The sequence below is a fragment of the Aquarana catesbeiana genome, linkage group LG08, assembly GCF_042186555.1.
Source record: "Aquarana catesbeiana isolate 2022-GZ linkage group LG08, ASM4218655v1, whole genome shotgun sequence".
NCBI lineage: Eukaryota > Metazoa > Chordata > Amphibia > Anura > Ranidae > Aquarana > Aquarana catesbeiana.
Window position 1 is genome coordinate 304,739,042 of NC_133331.1, and position 24,066 is coordinate 304,763,107.

The 24,066-nt window shown below is 46.9% G+C and overlaps 1 protein-coding gene across 7 annotated transcripts in view; it reads right to left on the minus strand.

Moving 5' to 3' along the window:
- The window catches only part of LOC141105050 (uncharacterized), a 126,092-nt gene that overhangs the window by 41,062 nt on the left and 60,964 nt on the right, over positions 1 to 24,066 (minus strand). For 4 of the 7 annotated variants that reach the window (XM_073594874.1, XM_073594876.1, XM_073594875.1 and 1 more), the window contains 2 exons: positions 18,751 to 18,892; positions 8,648 to 11,049 (listed from right to left, as the gene is read on the minus strand). In XM_073594874.1, coding sequence (XP_073450975.1) covers positions 8,867 to 11,049; positions 18,751 to 18,892 — 2,325 coding nt within the window. In that variant the 3' untranslated portion in view covers positions 8,648 to 8,866. Of the gene's footprint in view, positions 1 to 8,647; positions 11,050 to 18,750; positions 18,893 to 19,003; positions 19,154 to 19,443; positions 19,579 to 19,778; positions 19,908 to 20,937; positions 21,068 to 24,066 lie in introns of those variants that run through there. The other 3 variants (XM_073594871.1, XM_073594877.1, XM_073594872.1) reach the window with 3 other exon arrangements.

Genomic DNA, 24,066 nt, shown 5'->3' on the forward strand with positions numbered 1-24,066 from the left:
GTATAAATGACAATGGTCCCAAAATAGTGCCAAAAGTGTCCGATCTATCCGCCATAATGTCGCAGTCACGATAAAAATCGCTGATCGCCGCCATTACTAGTAAAAAAAAAAAAAATTATTTAATAAAAACTATCCCCTATTTTGTAGATGCTATAACTTTTGCGCAAACCAATCAATAAACGCTTATTGCGATTTTTTTTTTACCAAAAATATGTAGAAGAATACGTATCGGCCTAAACTGAGGAAAAAAAATGTTTTCTTATATATTTTTTTGGGGATATTTATTATAGCAAAAAGTAAAAAATTATGCATTTTTTTTTTCTAAATTGTCGCTATTTTTTTTTGTTTATAGCGCAAGAAAATAAAAACCGCAGAGGTGATCAAATGCCACTAAAAGAAAGCTCTATTTGTGGGGAAAAAAGGACGTCAATTTTGTTTGGGAGCCACGTCGCACGACCGCCCAATTGTCAGTTAAAGCGACGCAGTGCCGAATCGCAAAAAAGTGCTCTGGTCTTTGGCCAGCCAAATGGTCCGGGGCTGAAGTGGTTAAATTGTCAGTTGCAGTTTTTCTTCCTGTGACGCTGTTGTTCCCCCTTTTTTATTTTTTTATAGTTTTTAATTATTTGAACACAGCATCAGCCACTTGCTTCTTGAAGATGCACAGCCATTACTTGATTCTGATGTTGGTTCTGAGGTAGAGGAAGGGAGCAACCTGAGCCTACAGAGAGGGGAGAAGACTGATAAACAACAAATTGTTCCCCCAGCTGCAGCGTATTGCCAAGTTGGCTCCAGGGATGATGAGGATGGAGGGGATGATGATTATGAGGTCACTGATGCAATTTGGGTGCTAGATAGAGCAGAGGAGAAAAGTGAGGGGGAGGCACAACCCAAAAGGAGGCAGGATGTCCTCCACAGGCAGCCATCATGGAAGAGTAGAGAGCAGCCACCCTATTCCATCAGACTGTAGAGCTGTTTTCCCGTCCCACTTCTCACAGTTCATCTGCCCGGACCTTTTTTTAGCACATGTGCAGCTGATCGCACTGTTGCAATTTGCAATCTCTGCCGCAAGTAGATCAAGCGTGGCAAAAACACCATTTGGGTACCACACGCTTGACAAGGCATTTAACCTCCCACCACTCAGCCCGTTGGCAAGAGCACCTTAATGCCACACAAAAGGGACACAATTCTTCTCCTCACCTTTCATGTCTACCCCAGCTATATCTCATGACCTCTCAGCAGCCTCCACTGACAGGAATGATGGGCTGTATATGGCCTGCTCCTGACCACTGCACTCTATACAATGGGCAGTAAATGATATACTCCTGACTACTGCTGTACACTGGGCTGTATATGATATACTCCGGACCACTGCACTCTGTACCCTGGGCTGTCTATGATATACTTCTGACCACTGCACTCTGTACCCTGGGCTGTATATGACATACATCTGACCACTGCACTCTGTACCCTGGGCTGTATATCATATTCTCCTGACCACTGCACTCTGTACCCTGGGCTGTATAGGATATACTCCTGACCACTGCACTCTGTACCCTGGGCTGTATATCATATTCTCCTGACCACTGCACTCTGTACCCTGGACTGTATATGATATACTCCTGACCACTGCACTCTGTACCCTGGGCTGTATATCATATTCTCCTGACCACTGCACTCTGTACCCTGGGCTGTATAGGATATACTCCTGACCACTGCACTTTGTACTCTGGGCTGTATATGATATAATCCTGACCACCGGACTCTATACAGTGTGTTGTATATGATAGACTCCTGACCACTGCACTCTATACAATGGGCTGTATATGATATACTCCTGACCACTGCGCTCCGTACAGTGTTGTCAGGGCTTGGCTCAGCCCTTCCTTCTCAGAGCTCTGTGCTCAGCCGGGTTAATTGTCAAAGACTCTTTCTTCCACAGTGACTCACCTGGTCTTCATTTCTTGCTCGTCAGCTAGAGGTGCTGGTTATATAAACTTCTTGGATCAGATCTTCTGTGTCTTTGCCTTGGTCAACATATCCGGACTCTCTCTGCTGTGTTTTCCTGTGAAAGACTTTTGCTTGGCTGACTTCCCTTCTGGTTCCTGATCCTGTTTGCTGCACCAGACTTCGCTGATCTCTGGACTCCTGTTTCTCTGGCTTCTTCTGACTACTTGTCCTGGTTACTGAACTCTAGCTATGTTTTGACTACATTTGTTCTGTTTATACCATTTTATTAAATAGTGTGATTTTTACTGATTCATGGTTCCTGACATTAGGCAAAGGCCATGAATTCAGAAGTTGCAGACAATCCACTTGTTGGTAATATTTTTTCCAGATTGGATGAGCAATAACATCACATTGATCAGTTGGCCATAGCATTACGCATGCTCCTGAATCGCACTACTCACCTGGAACCTCCTACTGTGACTGCTCTGGTTCAATCTGTGTTGCAGGCTGTCCCTGCTGCTGCTCCTGTCTCGGTGCTGGCACCCGCCTCGAATATCACCTCTATAAGAGGTATGTCTGGTTCTGCTCCGCTTCCCCAGTGATTCGGGGTGATCCAGTTCAATGTAGAGGGTTTTTCAACCAGGTTGAGATTTACTTTGAGATGCTGCCCCAGGCGTTTCCCACGGAGCGGAAGCAAAGTAGGCTTCATGATATCTTTGCTTTCTGAGAGAGCCTTGGCCTGGGCAAACCCTCTATGGGAGACGCAAAAACCCATTGTCCAGAGTTACCCAGAGTTTGTGGCTTCCTTTAAGAGGGTATTTAACATTCCCGCATGCTCCACACCTGCTGCTAAAGGCCTAATGTCCACCAAACAGGATACAAGAACTGTTGCTGATTATGTCATTGAGTTCTGTACTCTGGCAGCAGAGGTTGCTTGGAACAATGAGGCCCTCGTGACTGCTTTTTCTCATGGTCTCTTGGATCACATCAAAGATGAGATAGCAGCCTGAGAAATTCCCACTGAGCTGGAGAAGTTGATCACGTTTGCCATCCTCATTTACTCCAGACTCTGATAGAGACCCTCTTTTAAGGAGCGCTTGTAGTCTCCTGTACGTTTGGCTCTGAGCTTTGCAGTCCTACCCTTGCCTCCTTCACCTCCTATCCCCTGAGTCTGCCAGTGAGGTAGAACCCATGCAGTTGGGCTTGACACGTCTCTCTGCGGATGAAAGGGCCTTTAGGAGGAGGGAGAGATTGTGCCTTTATTGTGGCCAGGCAGGTCACTTTTTGAAGTCTTGTCCTACCCGTCCGGGAAATGCCTGCACCTTGAGGTCCTGTAGGGGACAGACCTTAGGTGGCGTTGTTTTGTTCCCAGTTATACAGAAGAATAAGCCCCTGGTACTGGTTACCCTTTCTTGGTCTGATTCATCCATCGAGATCCTGGCTCTAATCAACTCTGGGGCTGCAGCCCTGTTCATAGATGGTGCCTTTGTGTCCAAGCACTCAACACCGCTGCAGCTTTGTGCCACTCCACTTGCCATTGAGGCTATTGATGGGAGACCTCTACAGCCTGCCCAGGAGACTCATGAGACTGTTCCGTTGACCATGGCCATAAGGGATCTTCACCATGAGATAATCCAATTCCAAGTCATTTCCTCACCTCATTTTCCGGTGGTTATTGGTTATCCTTGGTTACAGCAACATTTTTTACGAAGCTTGATTTGTGAGGGGCATACAATCTCATGAGGATCAAGGAGGTCGACAAATGGAAAACTGCATTTAATACCAGAACAGGCCATTATGAATACCTAGTCATGCTGCTTGGTCTTTGCAATGCTCCAACAGTTCTCCAGGAATTTATTAACGATATCCTCCGAGATTTGTTGCAGCTATGTGTGGTGGTTTATTTTGACGATATTCTCATATTTTCCAAGTCCCTAGAGAGCCATCACACAGATGTCCGCCATGTGCTGCAGAGGTTGAGAGATAATAACCTGTATTGCAAATTGGAGAATTGCGAGTTTCATTATGAGCAGGTTAAATTCCTGGGTTATGTCATCTCCACTGCTGGTTTTTCGATGGACCCAGAGAAACTTTCGGCAGTACTACAATGGCCCTGACCCATGGGTTTATGACCATTGCAGCGTTTTCTTGGGTTTGACAATTATTATCGGAAGTTTATTTGTAACTTCTTGTCTATGGCCAAACCCCTGACTGATATGACCTGTAAGGACGGTAACCCACAGAATTGGTCTCCAGACTCCATTAATGCCTTTGAGAGTCTCAAGGCTGCCTTTGCTTCTGCTCCTGTGTTGGTACATCCTGATCCTAAGGTACCTTTCATCCTTGAGGTTGATGCATCTGAGACTGGAGTTGGTGCCCTGCTGTCTCAACGTCCTACCTCTGAGAGCGTTATGCATCCTTGTGGCTACTTTTCCAAGAAATTATCTCCTGCAGAATGCAATTATGAGATTGGGGAGAGTTGTTAGCGTTCATTTTAGCCCTTAAAGAATGGAGGCATCTCCTCAAAGGTACTACTGCGCTGGTTCTTATTCTGACTGACCATAAGAATCTCACATTCTTGTCTGAGGCTAAATGCCTCTCTCCCAGAAGGGCATGATGGGCTCTTTTTTTTTTTTTGTAAAGTTTCAATGACATAGTCTCATTCTTACCTGGTACCAAGAATGTAAGGGCTGATGCTTTGTCGTGACAGTTTTCCTCCACTTCCAAGATTAAGTCGGTTCCTGTTTCTGTGATTCCTCCTGATTGTATTCTGGCTACGGTTCGCACCAGTCTCACTTCTCCTTTGGGTGACAAAATTCTTGTCGCTCAGATCCATTCTCCTTCTAAGAAACCTTGTGATCGCTGCTTTGTCCCTGAAAGTCTCCAGTCTCCATACTGCCATGCTCCAGACTTACCATTCTCCCAAGGCTGCTGGCCACCAAAGGGAAGAATCAACTCTTTTGGGCATTTCCCAACAATTCTGGTGGCCTAGTCTACATGCTGGTGTAGCCGCCTTTGTAGCTGCTTGTTCCGTGTGTGCTCAGAGTAAGACACCACAACACCTTCCAGTGAGTCTCCTACAACCCATACCCAATGGAGAGAGGTCTTGGACCCACCTATCAATGGATTTCATTGTGGAGTTACCCAACTCTCAGGGCAACGCAGTTATCCTTATGGTGGTTGACCGGTTCTCGAAAATGTCTCATTGTATTCCACTTAATAAGTTGCCTACATCTAAAGATCTGGCTTACATTTTTTGTCGAGAGATCTTTTGCTTACATGGGCTACCCAAGGTGATCCTCTCAGACAGGGGTAGCCAGTTTGTGTCCAGGTTTTGGTGAGCTTTTTGTGCACAGTTAAGAATTCACTTTTCTTTCTCCTCTGCATATCACCCACAGTCCAATGGGGCCACAGAACAAGCCAACCAGTCCTTGGAACAGTTTTTACGTTGCTACATTTCTGACCACCATAACGACTGGTCAGACCTCTTACCTTGGGCGGAGTTTGCTCGCAATAGTGCCGTCAATACCACTTCCCGATTGTCACCGTTCATGGCGAATTATGGTTTCCAACCAGCCATGTTGCCTGACTCATTTGTTCCTCAGATCATTCCTGCATTGGAGAAGCATCTCCGTGGTCTTCATTCCACTTGGGTATAGGTCCAAGAGTCCTTGCAATGTGCCAATGATAGTTACAGTCTCTATTCTGACCACAGACACCTACCTGAGCCCAGGGCCACCTTCAGGGGGGTACAGCCGGTACACATGTAAAGGGGCCCGCCCGTCCGAGGGGCCCGGACCACAGGTCATAACCCAGACTATCCTTAACACGAGGCAGCTGCCGTCAGAGCGAATCAGCTGTCAGGATGCAGGGGAGGGTGGAGAGGTGGGCGGATCCCACGTGTGTGCACGTCGGGGCCCGCTGTCAGACGCTGTGTGGGGTGGGGGTGACGTCCGGTGTCAGGTCGGAGGGCCCAAGGTTGGGGAGGACATCAAGGGGGAGGAGCCCCTCCCCGCTCTTTTGTGTGCAGGTCAGAGGGACCCATGGAGGAGGAGGTCGGGTGGAGGAGCCCCCCCTCATTTGTGCATGCAAGCTCCACTCAGGTACCAGTGTGCGCCGGGCTGTATGGGGTGGGTGGGGCCAGTTGTGCCAGCGGAGGGCCCCATGGAGGAGGAGATCGGGGTGAAGAAGCCCCCCCTTTCTTGCAGCTGCCGCCAGAGATGGGTCACAGGCTCAGCTACCCCTCCTGGCACTGCTGAACATGTGAAAGCTGGGAGGACTGGTGCTTCCCATGGTGTGTGCGACACTCCCTCCCACCTGTCCTGCTGCACCCCACCTGTCCCACCTCTCCCCCTGCCCCTCACCTGTCCTGCTGCCCCCCACCTGTGACACTGCCTCCCTCCTGTCCCACTACCCCCTACCTGTGACACTCCCTCCCACCTTTGACACTGCCTCTCACCTGATCCACATTCCCCTACCTGAGACACTGCCTCTAATCTGTGATGCTGCCCCCTCCCCCACTTTTCCTGCTGCCCCCCACCTGTCCCACTGCCCCCCTTCCATGACACTTCCCCCTCCTGTCCCGCTGACCTCCTCCCATGACACTTCCCCCTCCAGTTCCTCTTCCCCCCTTTCATCCGGCTGCCCCCTCCAGTCACACTGGTCTTCTCCTGTGACACTTCCCCCTCCTGTCCCACTTCCCCATCCTAACCCACTGCCAACCACCTGCCCCCCTGCTCCCTTTCTGTCCCACTCCCCCCCCTTCTGTGGTAGGAGGAGATGGGACCAGAGGAGGAAGACATGGGATGGATGAGATGGGATTGCAGGAGGACGAAGAGGACATGGGATAGAGAACATGGGATGGAGGAGGGCGTGGGATGCCCAGTGGGCGGATTTGATGGAACAGCAAGTGGGCGGGCCCTGGGGAATGTTGGCGGTCAGGCCCAGTCCTAAAGCTTAGTAAGGGGCCCCAACATTTTTTAGTGGCTGCTCTGCCTGCGCCTTCCTATCAAGTTGGGTACAGGGTCTGGCTGTCATCTCGCAACCTCCGACTCCGTGTTCCCTCATTAAACTGGCACCACAGTTTATTGGGCCTTTCCGTATTCTCCGTAGGATCAACTCAGTGGCTTACACTTTAGACCATGTTTTTCAACTCCAGTCCTCAAGGCGCCCCAATAGGTCATGTTTTCAGGCTCTCCATTAATTTGCACAGGTGATTTGATCAGTTTCACTGCCTTAGTAATTACCACAGCTGTTTCATCTGAGGGAAATCCTGAAAACATGACCTGTTGGGGCGCCTTGAGGACTGGGGTTGAGAAACACTGCTTTAGACCTTCCTTCTAATATGCGGATTTCAAATGTATTTCATGTCTCCTTATTAAAACTTTTGGTATGCAACTGTTTCACTACTTCGGTACCACATCCTCACCCAGTTCAGGTTGAGAACCATGAGGAATATGAGATACAATCTATCATTGATTCCCGTAGCTTCCGTGGGCACATACAGTACCTGGTTCATTGGAAGGTGCCCGGTCCGGAGGAACATTCTTGGGTCTCATCCTCGGACATACATGCTCCTGTCCTCCTCCGTGCCTTCCATAGCTGTTTTCCCCTCAAACCAGTGGTCCTCCGAGGAGGAAGGGTCATTGAGGAGGGGGTACTGTCAGGGCTGGGCTCAGCCCTGCCTTCTCAGAGCTCTGTGCTCAGCTGACAGTTAATTGCCAAAGGACTCTTCCCTCCACAGTGACTCACCTGGTCTTCATCTTCATTTCCTGCTCGTCAGCTAGAGCTGCTGGTTATATAAACTCCTTGGATCAGATCTTCTGTGCCTTTGCCTTGGTCAACATATCCGGGCTCTCTCTGCTGTGTTTTCCTGTGAAAGACTTTTTGCTTGGCTGACTCCCCTTCTGGTTCCTGATCCTGTTAGCTGCACCCGACTTTGCTGATCTCTGGACTCCTGTTTCTCAGGCTTGTTCTGACTACCCGTCCTGGTTACCGAACTCTGGTTATGTTTTGACTACGTTTGCTCTGTTTATACCATTTTATTAAATAGTGTGACTTTTACTGCACTTCTGTCTCAGTCTGATTCATGGCTCCTGACAAGTGTGCTGTATATGATATACTCCTGACCACTACACTCTATACAATGGACTGTATATGATATGCTCCTGACCACTACACTCTATACAATGGACTGTATATGATATGCTCCTGACCACCGTACTCTGTAAGCTAGGCTGTCTATGATATACTTCTGACCACTACACTCTGTACCCTGGGCTGTATATGATATACTCCTGACCACTACACTCTGTACCCTGGGCTGTATATGATATACTCCTGACCACTACACTCTGTACCCTGGGCTGTATATAATATACTTCTGACCACTGCACTTTGTCATTTTTTTAATTATAATTTTACTTTTAACAAGATTATAGACATAAAATCAGGAAATAGTAAGTGGAGGAAGCTGATTGATCAGGAAAATGACTTTGTTTGGAATGTGGAGGCGGAGTCGTTATTAATTTGTGTACAATACAATACACAAAGTGTTACATTATTATAACACAGTATTGTAGAAAAGATCACAGCATAGAAAATGGGGCAAAAGCAGAAAATAAACCCGGATATGAAGGTGACATTTGTGTACGAGGAACACCTTTACAATTACCACCATTTTATTCTCCAGAGTCTGTAATTTATGAAAATATATATTTGGGGGGGTTTTAACAAATCTTCAAGCCAAAAATGTGCATTTTAACATTTGTGCCAAAAAAAGCTCTAGCAGTGAGAGCTGTGATGTCCAGCAACATTCATATAGAACTCATTTCCCGCACTCAAGGCATTAATACACCCCAAGGGTTGTGTGGGACCCCTGATGTACAGGAAGACAGGACTTCAGTGAGGAACAATTCCCTCACTCAGGACAGGAATATGGCTTCTCCCCCGTGTGCAATCTCTGATGTGTATAAACACTGGACTTCGCTGAAAAACACTTTCCGCACTCTGGACAGGAATACGGCTTCACACCTGTGTGCGATCTCTGATGTCTGTGAAGAGAGGACTTGACTGAAAAACATTTCCCGCACTCAGGACAGGAAAATGGCTTCTCCCCCGTGTGAGACATTTGATGTGAATCAAGAGCTGATTTTTGTACAAAACATTTCCCGCACTCAGAACAGGTATATAGCTTCTCACCCGTGTGCAGTCTCTGATGATAAACAAGAGTGCACTTATTTAAAAAACATTTCCCGCACTCTGAACAGCTAAAAGCCCTCTCCCCCGTGTGAGAACGTTGATGTGCGACAAGATGTGATTTACATGAAAAACGTTTCCCGCACTCAGGACAGGAATACGGCTTTTCCCCCGTGTGAGACCTTTGATGTGCATCAAGAGCTGATTTTTGTACAAAACATTTCCCGCACTCAGGACAGGAATACGGCTTCTCACCTGTGTGCAATCTCTGATGCGCCTTGAGATTGGATTTGTCGAAAAAACATTTCCCGCACTCTGAACAGCAAAAAGCCCTCTCCCCCGTGTGAGAACTTTGATGTGTAACAAGATGTGATTTATATGAAAAACGCTTCCCGCACTCAGGACAGGAATACGGCTTCTCCCCCGTGTGCAATCTCTGATGTGTGTAAAAACTGGACTTCGCTGAAAAACACTTTCCGCACTCTGGACAGGAATACGGTTTTACACCTGTGTGCGATCTCTGATGTGTGTGAAGAGAGGCCTTGACTGAAAAACATTTCCCGCACTCAGGACAGGAATACGGCTTCTCCCCCGTGTGAGACATTTGATGTGAATCAAGAGCTGATCTTTGTACAAAACATTTCCCGCACTCAGAACAGGTATATAGCTTCTCACCCGTGTGCAGTCTCTGATGATAAACAAGAGTGCACTTATTTAAAAAACATTTCCCGCACTCTGAACAGCAAAAACCCCTCTCCCCCGTGTGAGAACGTTGATGTGTGACAAGATGTGATTTACATGAAAAACGTTTCCCGCACTCAGGACAGGAATACGGCTTTTCCCCCGTGTGAGACATTTGATGTGAATCAAGAGCTGATTTTTGTACAAAACATTTCCCGCACTCAGGACAGGAATATGGCTTCTCACCTGTGTGCAATCTCTGATGCGCCTTGAGATTGGATTTGTCGAAAAAACATTTCCCGCACTCTGAACAGCAAAAAGGCCTCTCCCCCGTGTGAGAACGTTGATGCGTGACAAGATGTGATTTAAATGAAAAATGTTTCCCGCACTCAGGACAGGAATATGGCTTTTCCCCCGTGTGAGACCTTTGATGTGAAACAAGATTTGCTTTTTTTATAAAACATTTCCCACACTCAGGACAGGAATATGGCTTTTCACCTGTGTGAGATTTCTGATGTATGGAAAGTGTATACTTGTTTGAAAAACACTTCCCGCACTCAGGGCAGGAAAACCTCTTATCTGTTGGAAGGATGGCAATGTCCCTCACGGTCTGAGGTTCCTCAGGATAAGAGGAATACGATGGTCCGGCACCATCCCGCACAGTCTGAGGTTCCTCAGGATGAGAGGAATACGATGGTCCGGCACCATCCCGCACAGTCTGAGGTTCCTCAGGATAAGAGGAATTCGATGGTCCAGCACCGTCCCGCACAGTCTGAGGTTCCTCAGGATGAGAGGAATACGATGGTCCAGCACCGTCCCGCACAGTCTGAGGTTCCTCAGGATAAGAGGAATTCGATGGTCCGGCACCGTCCCTCACAGTCTGAGGTTCCTCAGGATAAGAGGAATACGATGGTCCGGCACCGTCCCGCACAGTCTGAGGTTCCTCAGGATAAGAGGAATACGATGGTCCGGCACCGTCCCGCACAGTCTGAGGTTCCTCAGGATAAGAGGAATACGATGGTCCGGCACCGTCCCGCACAGTCTGAGGTTCCTCAGGATAAGAGGAATACGATGGTCCATCTACACTGTGTGGTTCCGGATGGACATTTGAGGTAGTCGGGTTTTCTCCTGGACTATACTGTGTGATGTCCTCATCTTCTACTTTACAGTCTGGAGACAAAGTGAGACAATCCTCTGAGGTTTTCCTCATCTCCCGTCCATCTACTAAAATAGAAATACAAAGATTATTACTAGACATGAGCAGATTGGTTCCCCTAAACCAGGACTCCGCCCACATCAGGTAGCTTTGTCTCTGAGGATCTTACAATTCCCCTCTCAAGGTAACTAGTAAATGGGTCCTCTGATCTCCTACCAGTTCATTTCTTGATTAATGGACCTTTGTCAGAGAGTGAGGAAACAATGAGAACTGTCTTTTAGAGAAGTGACAGTGATGAGAAGATTACAGGACGAGCGTCCCCACCCCACCTATCTATTACCGCCATCTTGCCAACACAAGAATTCCTGCTCTTCCTTATTTAGTCCATGATTTAGTCATGAATAACAGTGGGGCTGAGCCCCACCAGAGGTCAGAGAGTGAGGATGGAGGAGAACAACCAACCAAGATGGAGACTAAAGACCACCATCATTGGGTTATTTACTCCTCCCTGATTATCACTTCCTGTTTAATGTTTCAAAGTTTAAGGATGTTATCACATTATCATCATCATGTAAATGTCTGTGCTCCAATCCAATCATCAGATATAAAAAAACCTTAGTTAGACTTACCGGTAACGGTATTTTTAGGAATCTTTCAGGACAGCACCTAGAGAGAGCGCAGCTCCACCCATTTTCCCAGGAAACACTGCAGTCAGTTTCTTTAAAGACCGGTCACTTCCACCATGGCCTCAATTGTTATCGAGTACCTCCAGCCATGCTGAAATTATATAAGCAAACATAGCAATACCACCACATTATTAAATCACAATCAAGGGAGGGTCATAGGGGCTGTCCTGAAAGACTCCTAGAAATACTGTTACCGGTAAGTCTAACTAAGGTTTTCTCACCTCGTCTTTCAGGACAGCACCTGGAGATAAGAGAGTACTTACTCTAGGGTGGCACCACCGCCTGCAGGACTTTCCTGCCGAACGATTGCTCTGCTCTGCCGCTGAGCGCAAGTCCATCCTGTAGTGGCGGGTGAAAGTGGAGAAACTCGTCCACGTGGCCGCTTTGCAGATTCGTCCTGGTGAAGCCTCAGCTCGTTCCGCCCAGGACGTTGCCATTGTCCTGGTTGAATGGGCCACTCCGCCTGCGGGAGGATCTACTTCCGAAGCCTTATAAGCTTATTTAATGGCCATCTGTAGCCATCTTCCTATGGTGTTTTTAGAGGTACCGTACCCCTTACGCCGCCCTGAGAACAGAGCGAACAGAGAATTTGATTTTCTGAATTCCTTTATGACCTCGAGAGGCATCTTTTTACATCCAGGCTATGAAACACCCTTTCCTTAAGACAGGATGGTGTTGGGCAAAAAGTTGGAAGAATTATTTCTTGTGATCTGTGTGACACCGAGGAAACTTTTGGTAAAAAACCCGAGTCAGTCCTTAGAACTACTCGGTCCGGAAAGAGAGTCAAAAACGGTTCAATGATTGACAGGGCTTGTAGTTCGGTGACCCTCCTAGCTGAAGTAACCGCCACTTATAATGCTAGCTTTAATGACCAAAACTTAATGGTAGCTTCTTCCAGGGGTTCAAAGGGTTTTCCCGTCAAACCCTGGAACACCACCGATAAATCCCATTTAGGAAAAAACGTAAAAAAAGTACTGGCCTAGCACTGGCCAGTGCCTTAAAAAAATCTAATGACCAGCGGTTGCTGAGATAATTGCCTCTCCAAAAATACTGATAAAGCAGCCACTTGGACTTTCAATATACTGGCCACCAGACCCTTCTCCATTCCATCATGGAGGAATTCAAGAACAGAAATAACCTCCTGTGGGGAACAAACTTTAGACGTACACCGGGAGTTGAAAGATTTACATGTTTTAAAATAAATGGTCCTGGTAACCTTTTTTCCTGCTATTTAGGAAAGTCAAAATTCATTTGTTGGACCAATCCTTCTTCTTCAGGATCTGTTTTTCAGTAACCGGGCCGCCAGGCTGAGGTGGTCTACATCGGGATGTTGAATGGGTCCCTGACTCAGAAGATCCTCTCGTACAGAAAGAAACCACCATCTTCTGTAGGGTCGAAAACCATGCCCTCTTGGGCCAAAATGGAGATACTAAAATCAGACTTGTAGACTCTTTTTGTAGTTTTTTTGAGAACCAGGGGAATCATCTGGAAAGGGGGGAAAGCGTAGCACAGGTGGAAGGCCCAAGGCTGAGCTAGTGCATCCAGCCCCGCCTGCTTGATTCTGCCTGTTTAGGGAGAAATAAACCGCCACTTTCGCATTGGCCTGTGACATGAACAGATCAATCTGGGGAGCTCCCCATCTTTCTACTAGCTTCTGGAATACTTCTGTATTCAGGCTCCATTCTGATTCACTCTTTCTCTGCTTACGAAGTCTGCTACTTGATTCAGGTCGCCCTTCAGATGTACCGCTCTGTCAGGGATGCTAGATTGTATTCTGCCCAAGTCAGAATCTGAAGAGCCGAGAGCAGCAACACCTTGCTTCTTGTACCCCCCCTGTTTTGTGATGTAGGCCACTGCCGTGGCATTGTTGGACAACACCTGAATGTGGTAACCTTTGGCCCGGTCCTTGAATGCCCACAGTCCCAGATGAATAGCTTTTAGTTCTCTCCAATTGGAGGATCTCTTGCTCTCCCTGCTTGTCCAAGCTCCTTGGGCTATCTGGCCTTCCAGGTGGGCGCCCCAACCCCAAGAACTCACTTCCATTGTCAACCTTTTTTCTATTGGGAATGTCCAGAGCAGACCTTTGTTCAAGTTTGTCTGCCTCCTCCACCACCATTATTATTCTCTGGACCCAAGAGGGAATCCTGATTAATTTCTCCAATGACCCCCCCGTATTACCAATTCCTCAAAATTGCCCTGCTGGAGGAGATCTCTTGAATGGAGACGTGCCCATTGCACTGCTGTGATTGATGCTGTGAGGAGGACTAGCACTGACATGGCTGCCCTGAACGTGATCAGCGTCTTAGACCTTTGCTATCTCTTCCTCTGGAAGAAAGATCCTTTCCTGCACGGAATTGATGGTATATCCCAGGATCTTTATCGTCCAAGACGGAATCGTGCTTGACTTTTCCCTGTTTATGATCCAGCCCAGATTCTCTAAGTGCCTCTCTGTCTCCTTTAGCTCTTTCCAAAAAAGATCCCCATACTTGGTAAATACCAGGAGATCATCCAGGTATGGCACAATCGCTATTCCCCCCCAATCTGAGGGGTGTCAAGGCCTCCCTCTGCCATAATTTTTGGAGAGGAGGACAGTCTGAATGGAAGAGCTCTGAACAGTATGTGCAGGACTACTCCCCCCATCTTGACAGCTAACCGCAAATATTTTTGCGATGCTGGTGCTATGGGAACATGAAGGTATGCATCCCTGAGGTCTATGGACGCTAGGAAGCAACATGTCGTTAGAAGACTCTTCACCGAAAAATTTTTTTCCATTCTGAACCTCTTGTACCGAATGGATTTGTTTAATATCTTTAGGGTTCAGATTCAACCAAAATTTTCCTGATGGTTTTTTGACCAAGAACACGTGGGAATAGCTCCCTAGTCCTTTCTCTTCCCGGGGAACTGGGACAATCAGAAAAAAAAGAAGAATGTATTCGGCGCTGACACAAACGGACACACCTAGAGATGAACCGCTAGCAAGCACTCAAGGCTAATTCAAACAATACCTCAAGAGGACATCATAGAGAAATAGTGCTGCGCAATTCATAAATGTCCATAAATATATAAATAAAAATATATATATCAGAAAAAAGTCCCAACAGGTGCATGTGGAGACAGCACGATCGCTACTGGGTGCGGTGACACACCAATGTTGAAAAATCCAGTGATAGTGATCCCTCCACCACATATATAGATGGCCTCTCACCTCCAGAATTTTTACCTGAAACAGGTCACATAGCGATACACAAATCCCCAGATAGACACTTCCCAAGTCTCCACTCCGGTATTAATCCACAGAGCCACACTCATTAGGGCAATCAAACATGTATGTAAAGAAGAACAAAGCAATCTAGTGCTCTCTGTAAACCACGTTTATTGATACAAAAAATTTAAGATTTGCACTTACATGGGGCCGCACTCAGATCCGAGTGCTGGTGTCTTGCCGAGAAAGTTCCCCGGCGGATAAGGACCCCCCTGTACTGCGTAGGTGCAACGCTTGCGCAGTAGGAACGACTAGGAGCCGCCGAAAATAGCCGAAGCTGGAAAACTTCAATCAGCTGTACACAACGCCTGCGCCCTGGGTCCAGGTTGAAGCCCCACCATCCAAGTGGACCTAGAGGGAGAATAAAAAAGTGCAGAGCGAAGCGAGGCCGTGCCCGAAGCGTGGCGAGAGAAGCGAGCCCGCGAGGGGCCCTCTTACAGGCTCCGTGTTCAGCTGATTTCTATTCTTTTCTGCTTCGGCTATTTCCGCCGGCTCCTACTGCGCAAGCGCTGCGCAGTAGGTCCTTATCCGCCGAGGGGAACTTTCTCGGCAGAACACCGGCATATAAGCGTGTGATAGTATAGAGATGGCTGCGGGTGACGTCATGCGTGACACCTAGCCCCCGTACGCGTTCCGTCCGTAGGCGGGACTTCCTCAGCGCGGGGCAGGTTACATGCAGATGGCCTGCTTTGTGTATATATTGTCATGGCAACCTATAATTAACGAATCGAATACCAGAAAACAGCGGTCGAATCACCACTTGTTTCACAGAAGCTGCCTCTAACGGCAGCTATCCAAGGTACCGAGGTGAATGCCTGATATCCACATAAATGCATAAAAATGGCGCTTATCATTAAAAATGTTACATAAAAGGGAACCATCATTCCTCATATATATAATAATTAAAAGGAGAAAAAAAAAGAAAAAAGAAAATTGTGCCTCTGCCTACATTCAGATATGAACAAAGGGAAAGAATCCCTTAATAAAAACACTCCACTAATAATTACCAGGGTGTAACTAGAAATTTATAAAATATAAAAAGATTGATGACGTCAGTTCGCAACCATCTCAATGATCCAAGACTACACATACATAATTAAAAATTAAAAACACATAAAATATTTTAAATAAAGAAATAAAAAAATATATCAATAAAAAATGATGACAGAAAAAATTAAACCACCTATCTATTAGAAATAAAACAGTTGAGATCAAAGTCCACATTCATCCCTGCAGGGGACATCACCTTGGTCTCATAAATCCAAAAAGATTCTCTCCGACTCAACTGTCAGATATAATGGCCCCCTCTCCAATGTCGAGGGACCTTCTCAGCACCCCAAAATTTCAAACATTTGGGTTCCCTCTGGTGACACATTCTGAAATGTCTGGATACACTATGAGTTTTAACTCCCCTTTTTATATTACTGATATGCTCGCCCACCCTTACATGTAGTGCTCTCAAAGTGCGACCGACATACTGTAAAAGGAGAGAAAAGACTGCAGTCTTCCTCCCACAGTTGGAAGACCGTCACTGATTTTTGGTGGTCTGGTTAGGAGGTCGAAATAGCACCTCCGACTTGCCTCGACCTCTCTGGGACCTCCAGGGTCTTCTGTATCCTGTCTCCTTTGTCTCCTGGGTTTGGCAAAAAGGACAAAAAATGTTCTTGCCCTGAGGGGTTACTTTCTTTTTCACTGGAAAGGCCTGCTTCGTTCTGTCTAATACGGCTTCCAGATCGGGGCCAAACACTAGACCTCCCTCAAACGGAAGACCACACAGCTTCACCTTTGAGGCAGTATCTCCTGACCACATCTTAACCCATAATGCCCTACGCGCTGAGTATACTAGGGCCGAGGATCTTGCAGACATTCTTACAGATTCTGCTGAGGCATCTGTCATGTATCCTACTGCTTTTTGCAATACTGGCAGAGTGTTCAACAGATCCTTGCGGGAGGTCCCCTCTTCAATATGGCCTTTCAACTGCTCTAGTACTCCAGATTCCTGGCCACCACCGTTGATGCCATTGCTGGTTTCAAGTTAGCAAACGTTGAATCCCAGGCTTTCTTTAATAGAGAATCTTCCCTCTTATCCATGTAGTCCTTCAGGACTCCCATGTCCTCGAAGGCCAGGTCTGTATTCCGTGAGACTTGTGAAAAAGCTGCATCAAGCTTAGGCTTTTTGTTCCAGACTTAAGTACTATCCTCTTCAAAAGGAAATCTGTTTGAGCAATCTTGAGAAAAAGGGGGCCCTCTCAGAGTCTTTCCATTCCCTTTTTACAGCCTCCGATAGGAATTTGTGCACTGAAAAACATTCCCCCAACCCCGGAAACATCTTATCATGCAGGGATAAATGGGTTTTATCTGCTTTAATATTTGGGGTAGTATGGATGGTCTTTAGTAGGTCGTCTACCTCTCCTAGGGACAGCCTGTAGTGTGAAGATGAAGCTTCCTTCTCCTCATCCTCTTCCTCCTCTGAATCTGGGGAAACACTTCCCCCCTCGTCCTCCGAATCACTGACCTCTCTGGGCGCAGACCTGGACGGACGAGTACAGGATGGTGAACTACCACTACTGCGAGGCTGTGCAACCACACGTTTGTCTAGATAAGATCGTAACGACTGAAAAGTGTCCAATAGTTCTTTCCAGAAAGAGCTGAGCAACTCCTCGGGTTTGGTTGCCACTGAGGACGCCTCCTCTTTGACTAATTCTGCTATACATGTCCTACAGACGTTTGTCTAGATAAGATCGGAATGACTGAAAAGTGTCCGATAGTTCTTTCCAGAAAGAGCTGAGCAACTCCTCGGGTTGGGTTGCGGGTGCCGCTGAGGACGTCTCCTCTTTGACTAACTCCTCTATACATGTCCTACATAACACAGGGCAAACAGACAACTCTTATATGAAATTACATGTTTTTTGGGGTCTAAACCTACGACCCCTGAGCTGCTAAGCAGAAGTGCTAAACAGTTAGCCACTGTGCTGCCATCCACCGCTCAAATACACACACATAGTGACCACAAAACAAAACCCCACTGAGTCACTATGTTTTAATCACTCTCCCTAGTGCTGTAACCTAAGGAGAGTGATGCAGCCCCCCCCCCCCCCAATGGGAGGGAGTGAGGGAATATGACCCACAGTGGATAAAAGTCAGGAACCTCTGCCCCTGCTTACCTGGGTCTGGCTGGTGTTTGTGGCTCCTGCCCCTGCCGGCTGCTCCTCTGTAGCCATCCCTGCTGAGGCTCCAGCGGACGTCGGGCTGCTTTATATTCAATTTTCGCCTCCTCCCCCTGCGTTCCAGCAGCCGGAACCAGAAGCCACACGCACCGCCTGAAGTCCCGCCCCCAGGCGGGAATGACGCACTGGCCACCCAGAACCCTGGAAAGCGTGGAGGCATAAGACACAGAGACGCAGCTGCTGAACACTCCACTAGTGAAGCACGCCGCCCCCCTCCCAGCCCGCACCTGCCAGTCTAGTAGAGAGCGGGACCTCCAGCAGCCTCAACCCTCGCCAGGTCTGAAGAAGAGGAAACATAGGAGCACCTCCAATCAGGGGGGGTGCCGGGCTGGCCTGAAGATAACAACAACCGTACAAGTATGCCCTTACCATCCCCACCTGGAGAGAGTGTAGCACACCCTTGGTTCCATGCAGCAGAGAGAAGAAGTCAGGACTATGTAATGTACAACATATTGTATAAGATACAACAGATAGGACTATATATTATCAGAATTATGTGATGTAGAACAGTATAGAGTATATAGAGAAGGCGTTAGGACTATGTAAAGTACAATATAAATTATATAGTGAATGTATTTAGTATTAATGACCCACCTGTGCTGATCTCTGTAGGAGTGTCCTCCTCTATAAATGTCCCTGTTATTCCATCCTCCTCCATAGACTGCTGATCATCCCTCACATACGTCTCTTCTTCTTCTGCTTTAACCTCAACTTTTATATCTATCAGATCTTCACCCTAAACCAAGAAAATTATAGAAACATAAAATGTAATATTGTGACATCACATATAGAAAGGATCCACACATTGTCTAACAAGTCCATGTCCCAGATGTTCAGTTTAACCAACCTTGTATTGGTGAGGGATGGTGTGATCTTCCTGTATGGAATTCCGGGAATACAGAGGAAATCCCCCTCCCATAGACTGCTGAGCTCCACTCATCAACATCTCTTCTTCTTCCTCTTTATTCTCAGCTTTGATGTCTTTCAGTTCCTCATCCTAAACCCCAAAGACGATAGAATATACGTATGTGTAAAATGGAACAGGAGATTACATAGAAGAATGTCTTCCCATAGGTTAGAATTCTGTTCTAGTTGCTCAGTCTCACCTACCTGATGATGGTGAGGGATGGTGTGACCTTCCTGTGTGGAATCCCGGCAATACAGAGGACGGGGACATCTCTCTGGTGGGTTCTCATTAATGGATCCATTCTCAATGATGATTTTGCCATCCAGACACATCCCTTGTCTGTTACTGGATAATGTCCCAGAATTCCCGGCACCACTCACCTCTCCTGTCAGCAACTCCATCATCTTCTTGGTGACTTCTAAAATCTTCTCCATGTTGTGTCTCTCAGGTTTTAGAGAGTCACATGAAGGCACTGTGATGGTCATATGATCACCTGACTTCAGAAGAGGAAATCTCTGTATTGAGGAACCAATAGGAATATCAAATTAGAATTCCAGAATCCTCCTCACCTCTCCGGTCAGGTCTGTGTTTTATTAATAGAGATAAGAGTGATGTCATGTGATCTCCCAGAATCCTCCTCACCTCTCCGGTCAGGTCTGTGTTTTATTTATAGAGATAAGAGTGATGTCATGTGACCTCCCAGAATCCTTCTTACCTCTCCGGTCAGCAAGTAGATGATCTCCAGGGTGAGGTTTAGTATCTTCTCAGTCATGTGACTCCGGTTCTCCTCCAACCCCATCGGTGCCATCATTTGATCTATACAGGTCTCCTTGTAGACGGATAACTTTGGGAAATGAAAGTAAGAATTATATGGATGGTATTGGTCACACAATAATAGGATGTGGGGTGGGGAGGGGGTAATAGGAGGGTTGCTGTACATTTAAGAAAGACTTCCCCCATGTGTACACATTTAGTTTGAACTATTTATTGTTTGTTACATTTCCAAGGTCCTGGGACCCTCTTAGCCAGCCGGATCAGAAATTCTCCTTTTTCTGTTGGGTTTGTTTTGTTTTGTTTGTTTCTGAACTGGTTTTGATTAGTTTTAGTTCTGCAGACAAGGAATGATAAATACGATTCTTCTTCTGTCTTTTTGTTTTGCTCTGGGGCAGTGCTGTGAGGTCAATGTGGGGTCATCCTGATGTCCAGGAAGGGGAACTTGCTGACTTTTGGCCGGAGTTCTGGGCTAATCTAGATAATTGGCAGAACTCTGACTGCAAGGCTCCAATCTCTGGCAGCCTGCTGACTGATAGGAGTGATGTCACTGTCACTCTCTACAGTAAGAGAAGGGATTGGATTGTTTAGGAGGAGGATGATGTTGGTGATGTAGAGGGCTGGGGGAGGGTGGCTGTGTGTACCCAGGGTGAAGGACTTCCCTTCTTCATTCCACTTGGTGTCCTGGAACATTTTACTAGACCAGTGACATGAGAAGAAGGTGAAGGCTGCCTTCATTTCCTAGCAGCAGTTCTGTAAGGAGCTCTGAAAAGTTCAGGTAGGAGGACCATCGTTGATCAAGAATCTCCCTCCCTACCTTAGAGGCCCCCTGAGCCCTACAGCCTTCTCTTCCCTCAGAGCCCTGAAGCCTGACTAACCCCTCAGAGTCCTTCAGAATCACCATCATCTCAGAGGTCCACGGAGTCTTTATCCCTATTACCCCCCTCACAGGACCATATTACTAGAATTTATCTCCAAAATAAAGACAAAGCTCCGGAGGAGGATATTGGGGAAAGACACCACAGTGACTATGGAGAAATAGGATGGATGTGATGGGATGAGGGCGGGTTACTGGGTGTAAATAGAAAATAATATCTCATTACCTTCTCTGATGTAAAGTTCCAGCAATGTCTCCTCCGTAGCGGCTACTTCCCATCCTGCAGATTCACCTTGTGATGTCACAGGAAACATGTGACCAGGAAGCAGGAAATGGAGGGCGGGAAAGTGAAGTGAATAGGAGGAGCTGCAAGCAGAGCAGAGCAGATCATATGTTATTACCCTGAGAGTCTCTCCCTTCCTGTCCATCTTCTTTTATATTATATCTTTTCTGTTCCTTTCTCCCTGTATACTCCTCTCTGTATATATCCCTGTATACTCCTCTCTGTATATATCCCTGTATACTCCTCTCTGTATATATCCCTGTATACTCCTCTCTGTATATCTCCCTGTATACTCCTCTCTGTATATATCCCTGTATACACCTCTCTGTATATCTCCCTGTATACCCCTCTCTGTATATCTCCCTGTATACCCCTCTCTGTATATCTCCCTGTATACTCCTCTCTGTATATCTCCCTGTATACTCCTCTCTGTATATCTCCCTGTATACTCCTCTCTGTATATCTCCCTGTATACTCCTCTCTGTATATCTCCCTGTATACTCCTCTCTGTATATCTCCCTGTATACTCCTCTCTGTATATCTCCCTGTATACCTCTCTCTGTATATCTCCCTGTATACTCCTCTCTCTCTGTATATCTCCCTGTATACCCCTCTCTGTATATCTCCCTGTATACTCCTCTCTGTATATCTCCCTGTATACTCCTCTCTCTCTGTATATCTCCCTGTATACTCCTCTCTTTATATCTCCCTGTATACTCCTCTCTGTATATCTCCCTGTATACTCCTCTCTCTCTGTATATCTCCCTGTATACTCCTCTCTGTATATCTCCCTGTATACTCCTCTCTGTATATCTCCCTGTATACTCCTCTCTCTCTGTATATCTCCCTGTATACCCCTCTCTGTATATCTCCCTGTATACCCCTCTCTGTATATCTCCCTGTATACTCCTCTCTCTCTGTATATCTCCCTGTATACTCCTCTCTGTATATCTCCCTGTATACTCCTCTCTCTCTGTATATCTCCCTGTATACTCCTCTCTGTATATCTCCCTGTATACTCCTCTCTCTCTGTATATCTCCCTGTATACTCCTCTCTGTATATCTCCCTGTATACCCCTCTCTGTATATCTCCCTGTATACCCCTCTTTGTATATCTCCCTGTATACTCCTCTCTCTCTGTATATCTCCCTGTATACTCCTCTCTCTGTATATATCCCTGTATACTCCTCTCTCTGTATATATCCCTGTATACTCCTCTCTCTGTATATATCCCTGTATACTCCTCTCTCTGTATATATCCCTGTATACTCCTCTCTGTATATATCCCTGTATACACCTCTCTGTATATCTCCCTGTATACCCCTCTCTCTGTATATCTCCCTGTATACACCTCTCTGTATATCTCCCTGTATACACCTCTCTGTATATCTCCCTGTATACCCCTCTCTCTGTATATCTCCCTGTATACACCTCTCTGTATATCTCCCTGTATACTCCTCTCTGTATATCTCCCTGTATACCCCTCTCTGTATATCTCCCTGTATACTCCTCTCTCTCTGTATATCTCCCTGTATACCCCTCTCTCTCTGTATATCTCCCTGTATACTCCTCTCTGTAGATCATGATGGAAAATTTCCAAAAATAATGTTCCTAATATTGGACCGTATACATCCAGAGGAGGGGACTGGAATAAGACCTTATTGCAAATGGAATCGCGATGGATTCACAGATTAAAAGCCCCCCAGCCCCCCCCCCCGGTTTAAATGACACAATCTGGTTCAAACCCTTCCTCAAGGGTTTTTCCCCGGGGGGGAGGAAGGGAACAATAAAACTTGCCAGCATAGAGACCCGCACAGTATGTTTGAACATAGTATTTGATGTTGATCCTGCCAGAATATATGTCACTTGATGCGACCAAAAAATATCTCATACAAATTTGGTTATGCCACTTCATAATTACCATCAAGTAGCTAAATGAAGTAAATCTATGTCTCCTTTATGCCATGTTTAAATGCGTTCCATCCATGTTGATCCTGCCAAAATATATACGTCACTGTGTATGACCAAATACAATGTACAATCTGTTCACATCATTCAATAAGTACTATCATCTAATGATCGATGCATATTTATGCCTGCCTGTACTGTTTTATGTACCTTCATTCATGCAATTTAAAATGTTATGCAACCCTGTCATATGAATGAACATCCGTCACCATCTTTTTTCTTGTTTCCAAAGGTTTTCATTATGGTCAAGTTCAGGGGCGTTGCTAGGTCTACAAAAGATCTGGGGCTAGAGCCCATAGCAGCGTAGTAAAGAAAGTCATACGCTTGGGCGGGCATACACATGTATATACAGTAATATACGTGTGTGTGTTTATATCCCCAGAGAGCCCCCCACTTACATCAGGGTCCCCAGAGAGCCCCCCTCACATCAGGGTCCCTAGAGAGCCCCCCTTACATCAGGGTCCCCAGAGAGCCCCCCCTTACATCAGAGACCCCAGAGAGCCCCTCCTTACATCAGGGTCCCCAGAGAGCCCCCCCTTACATCAGAGACCCCAGAGAGCCCCCCCTTACATCAGAGACCCCAGAGAGCCCCTCCTTACATCAGGGTCCCCAGAGAGCCCCCCCTTACATCAGAGACCCCAGAGAGCCTCCCCCTTGCATCAGGGTCCCCAGAGAGCCCCCCACTTACATCAGGGTCCCCAGAGAGCCCCCCTCACATCAGGGTCCCTAGAGAGCCCCCCTTACATCAGAGTCCCCAGAGAGCCTCCCCCTTACATCAGGGTCCCCAGAGAGCCCCCCACTTATATCAGGGTTCCCAGAGAGCCCCACTTACATTAGGGTCCCTAGAGAGCCCCCCCTTACATCAGGGTCCCCAGAGAGCCTCCCCCTTGCATCAGGGTCCCCAGGGAGTCCCCCACTTACATCAGGGTTCCCAGAGAGACCCACTTACATTAGGGTCCCCAGAGAGCCCCCCCTTACATCAGAGTCCCCAGAGAGCCTCCCCCTTGCATCAGGGTCCCCAGGGAGTCCCCCACTTATATCAGGGTTCCCAGAGAGCCCCACTTACATTAGGGTCCCCAGAGAGCCCCCCCTTACATCAGGGTC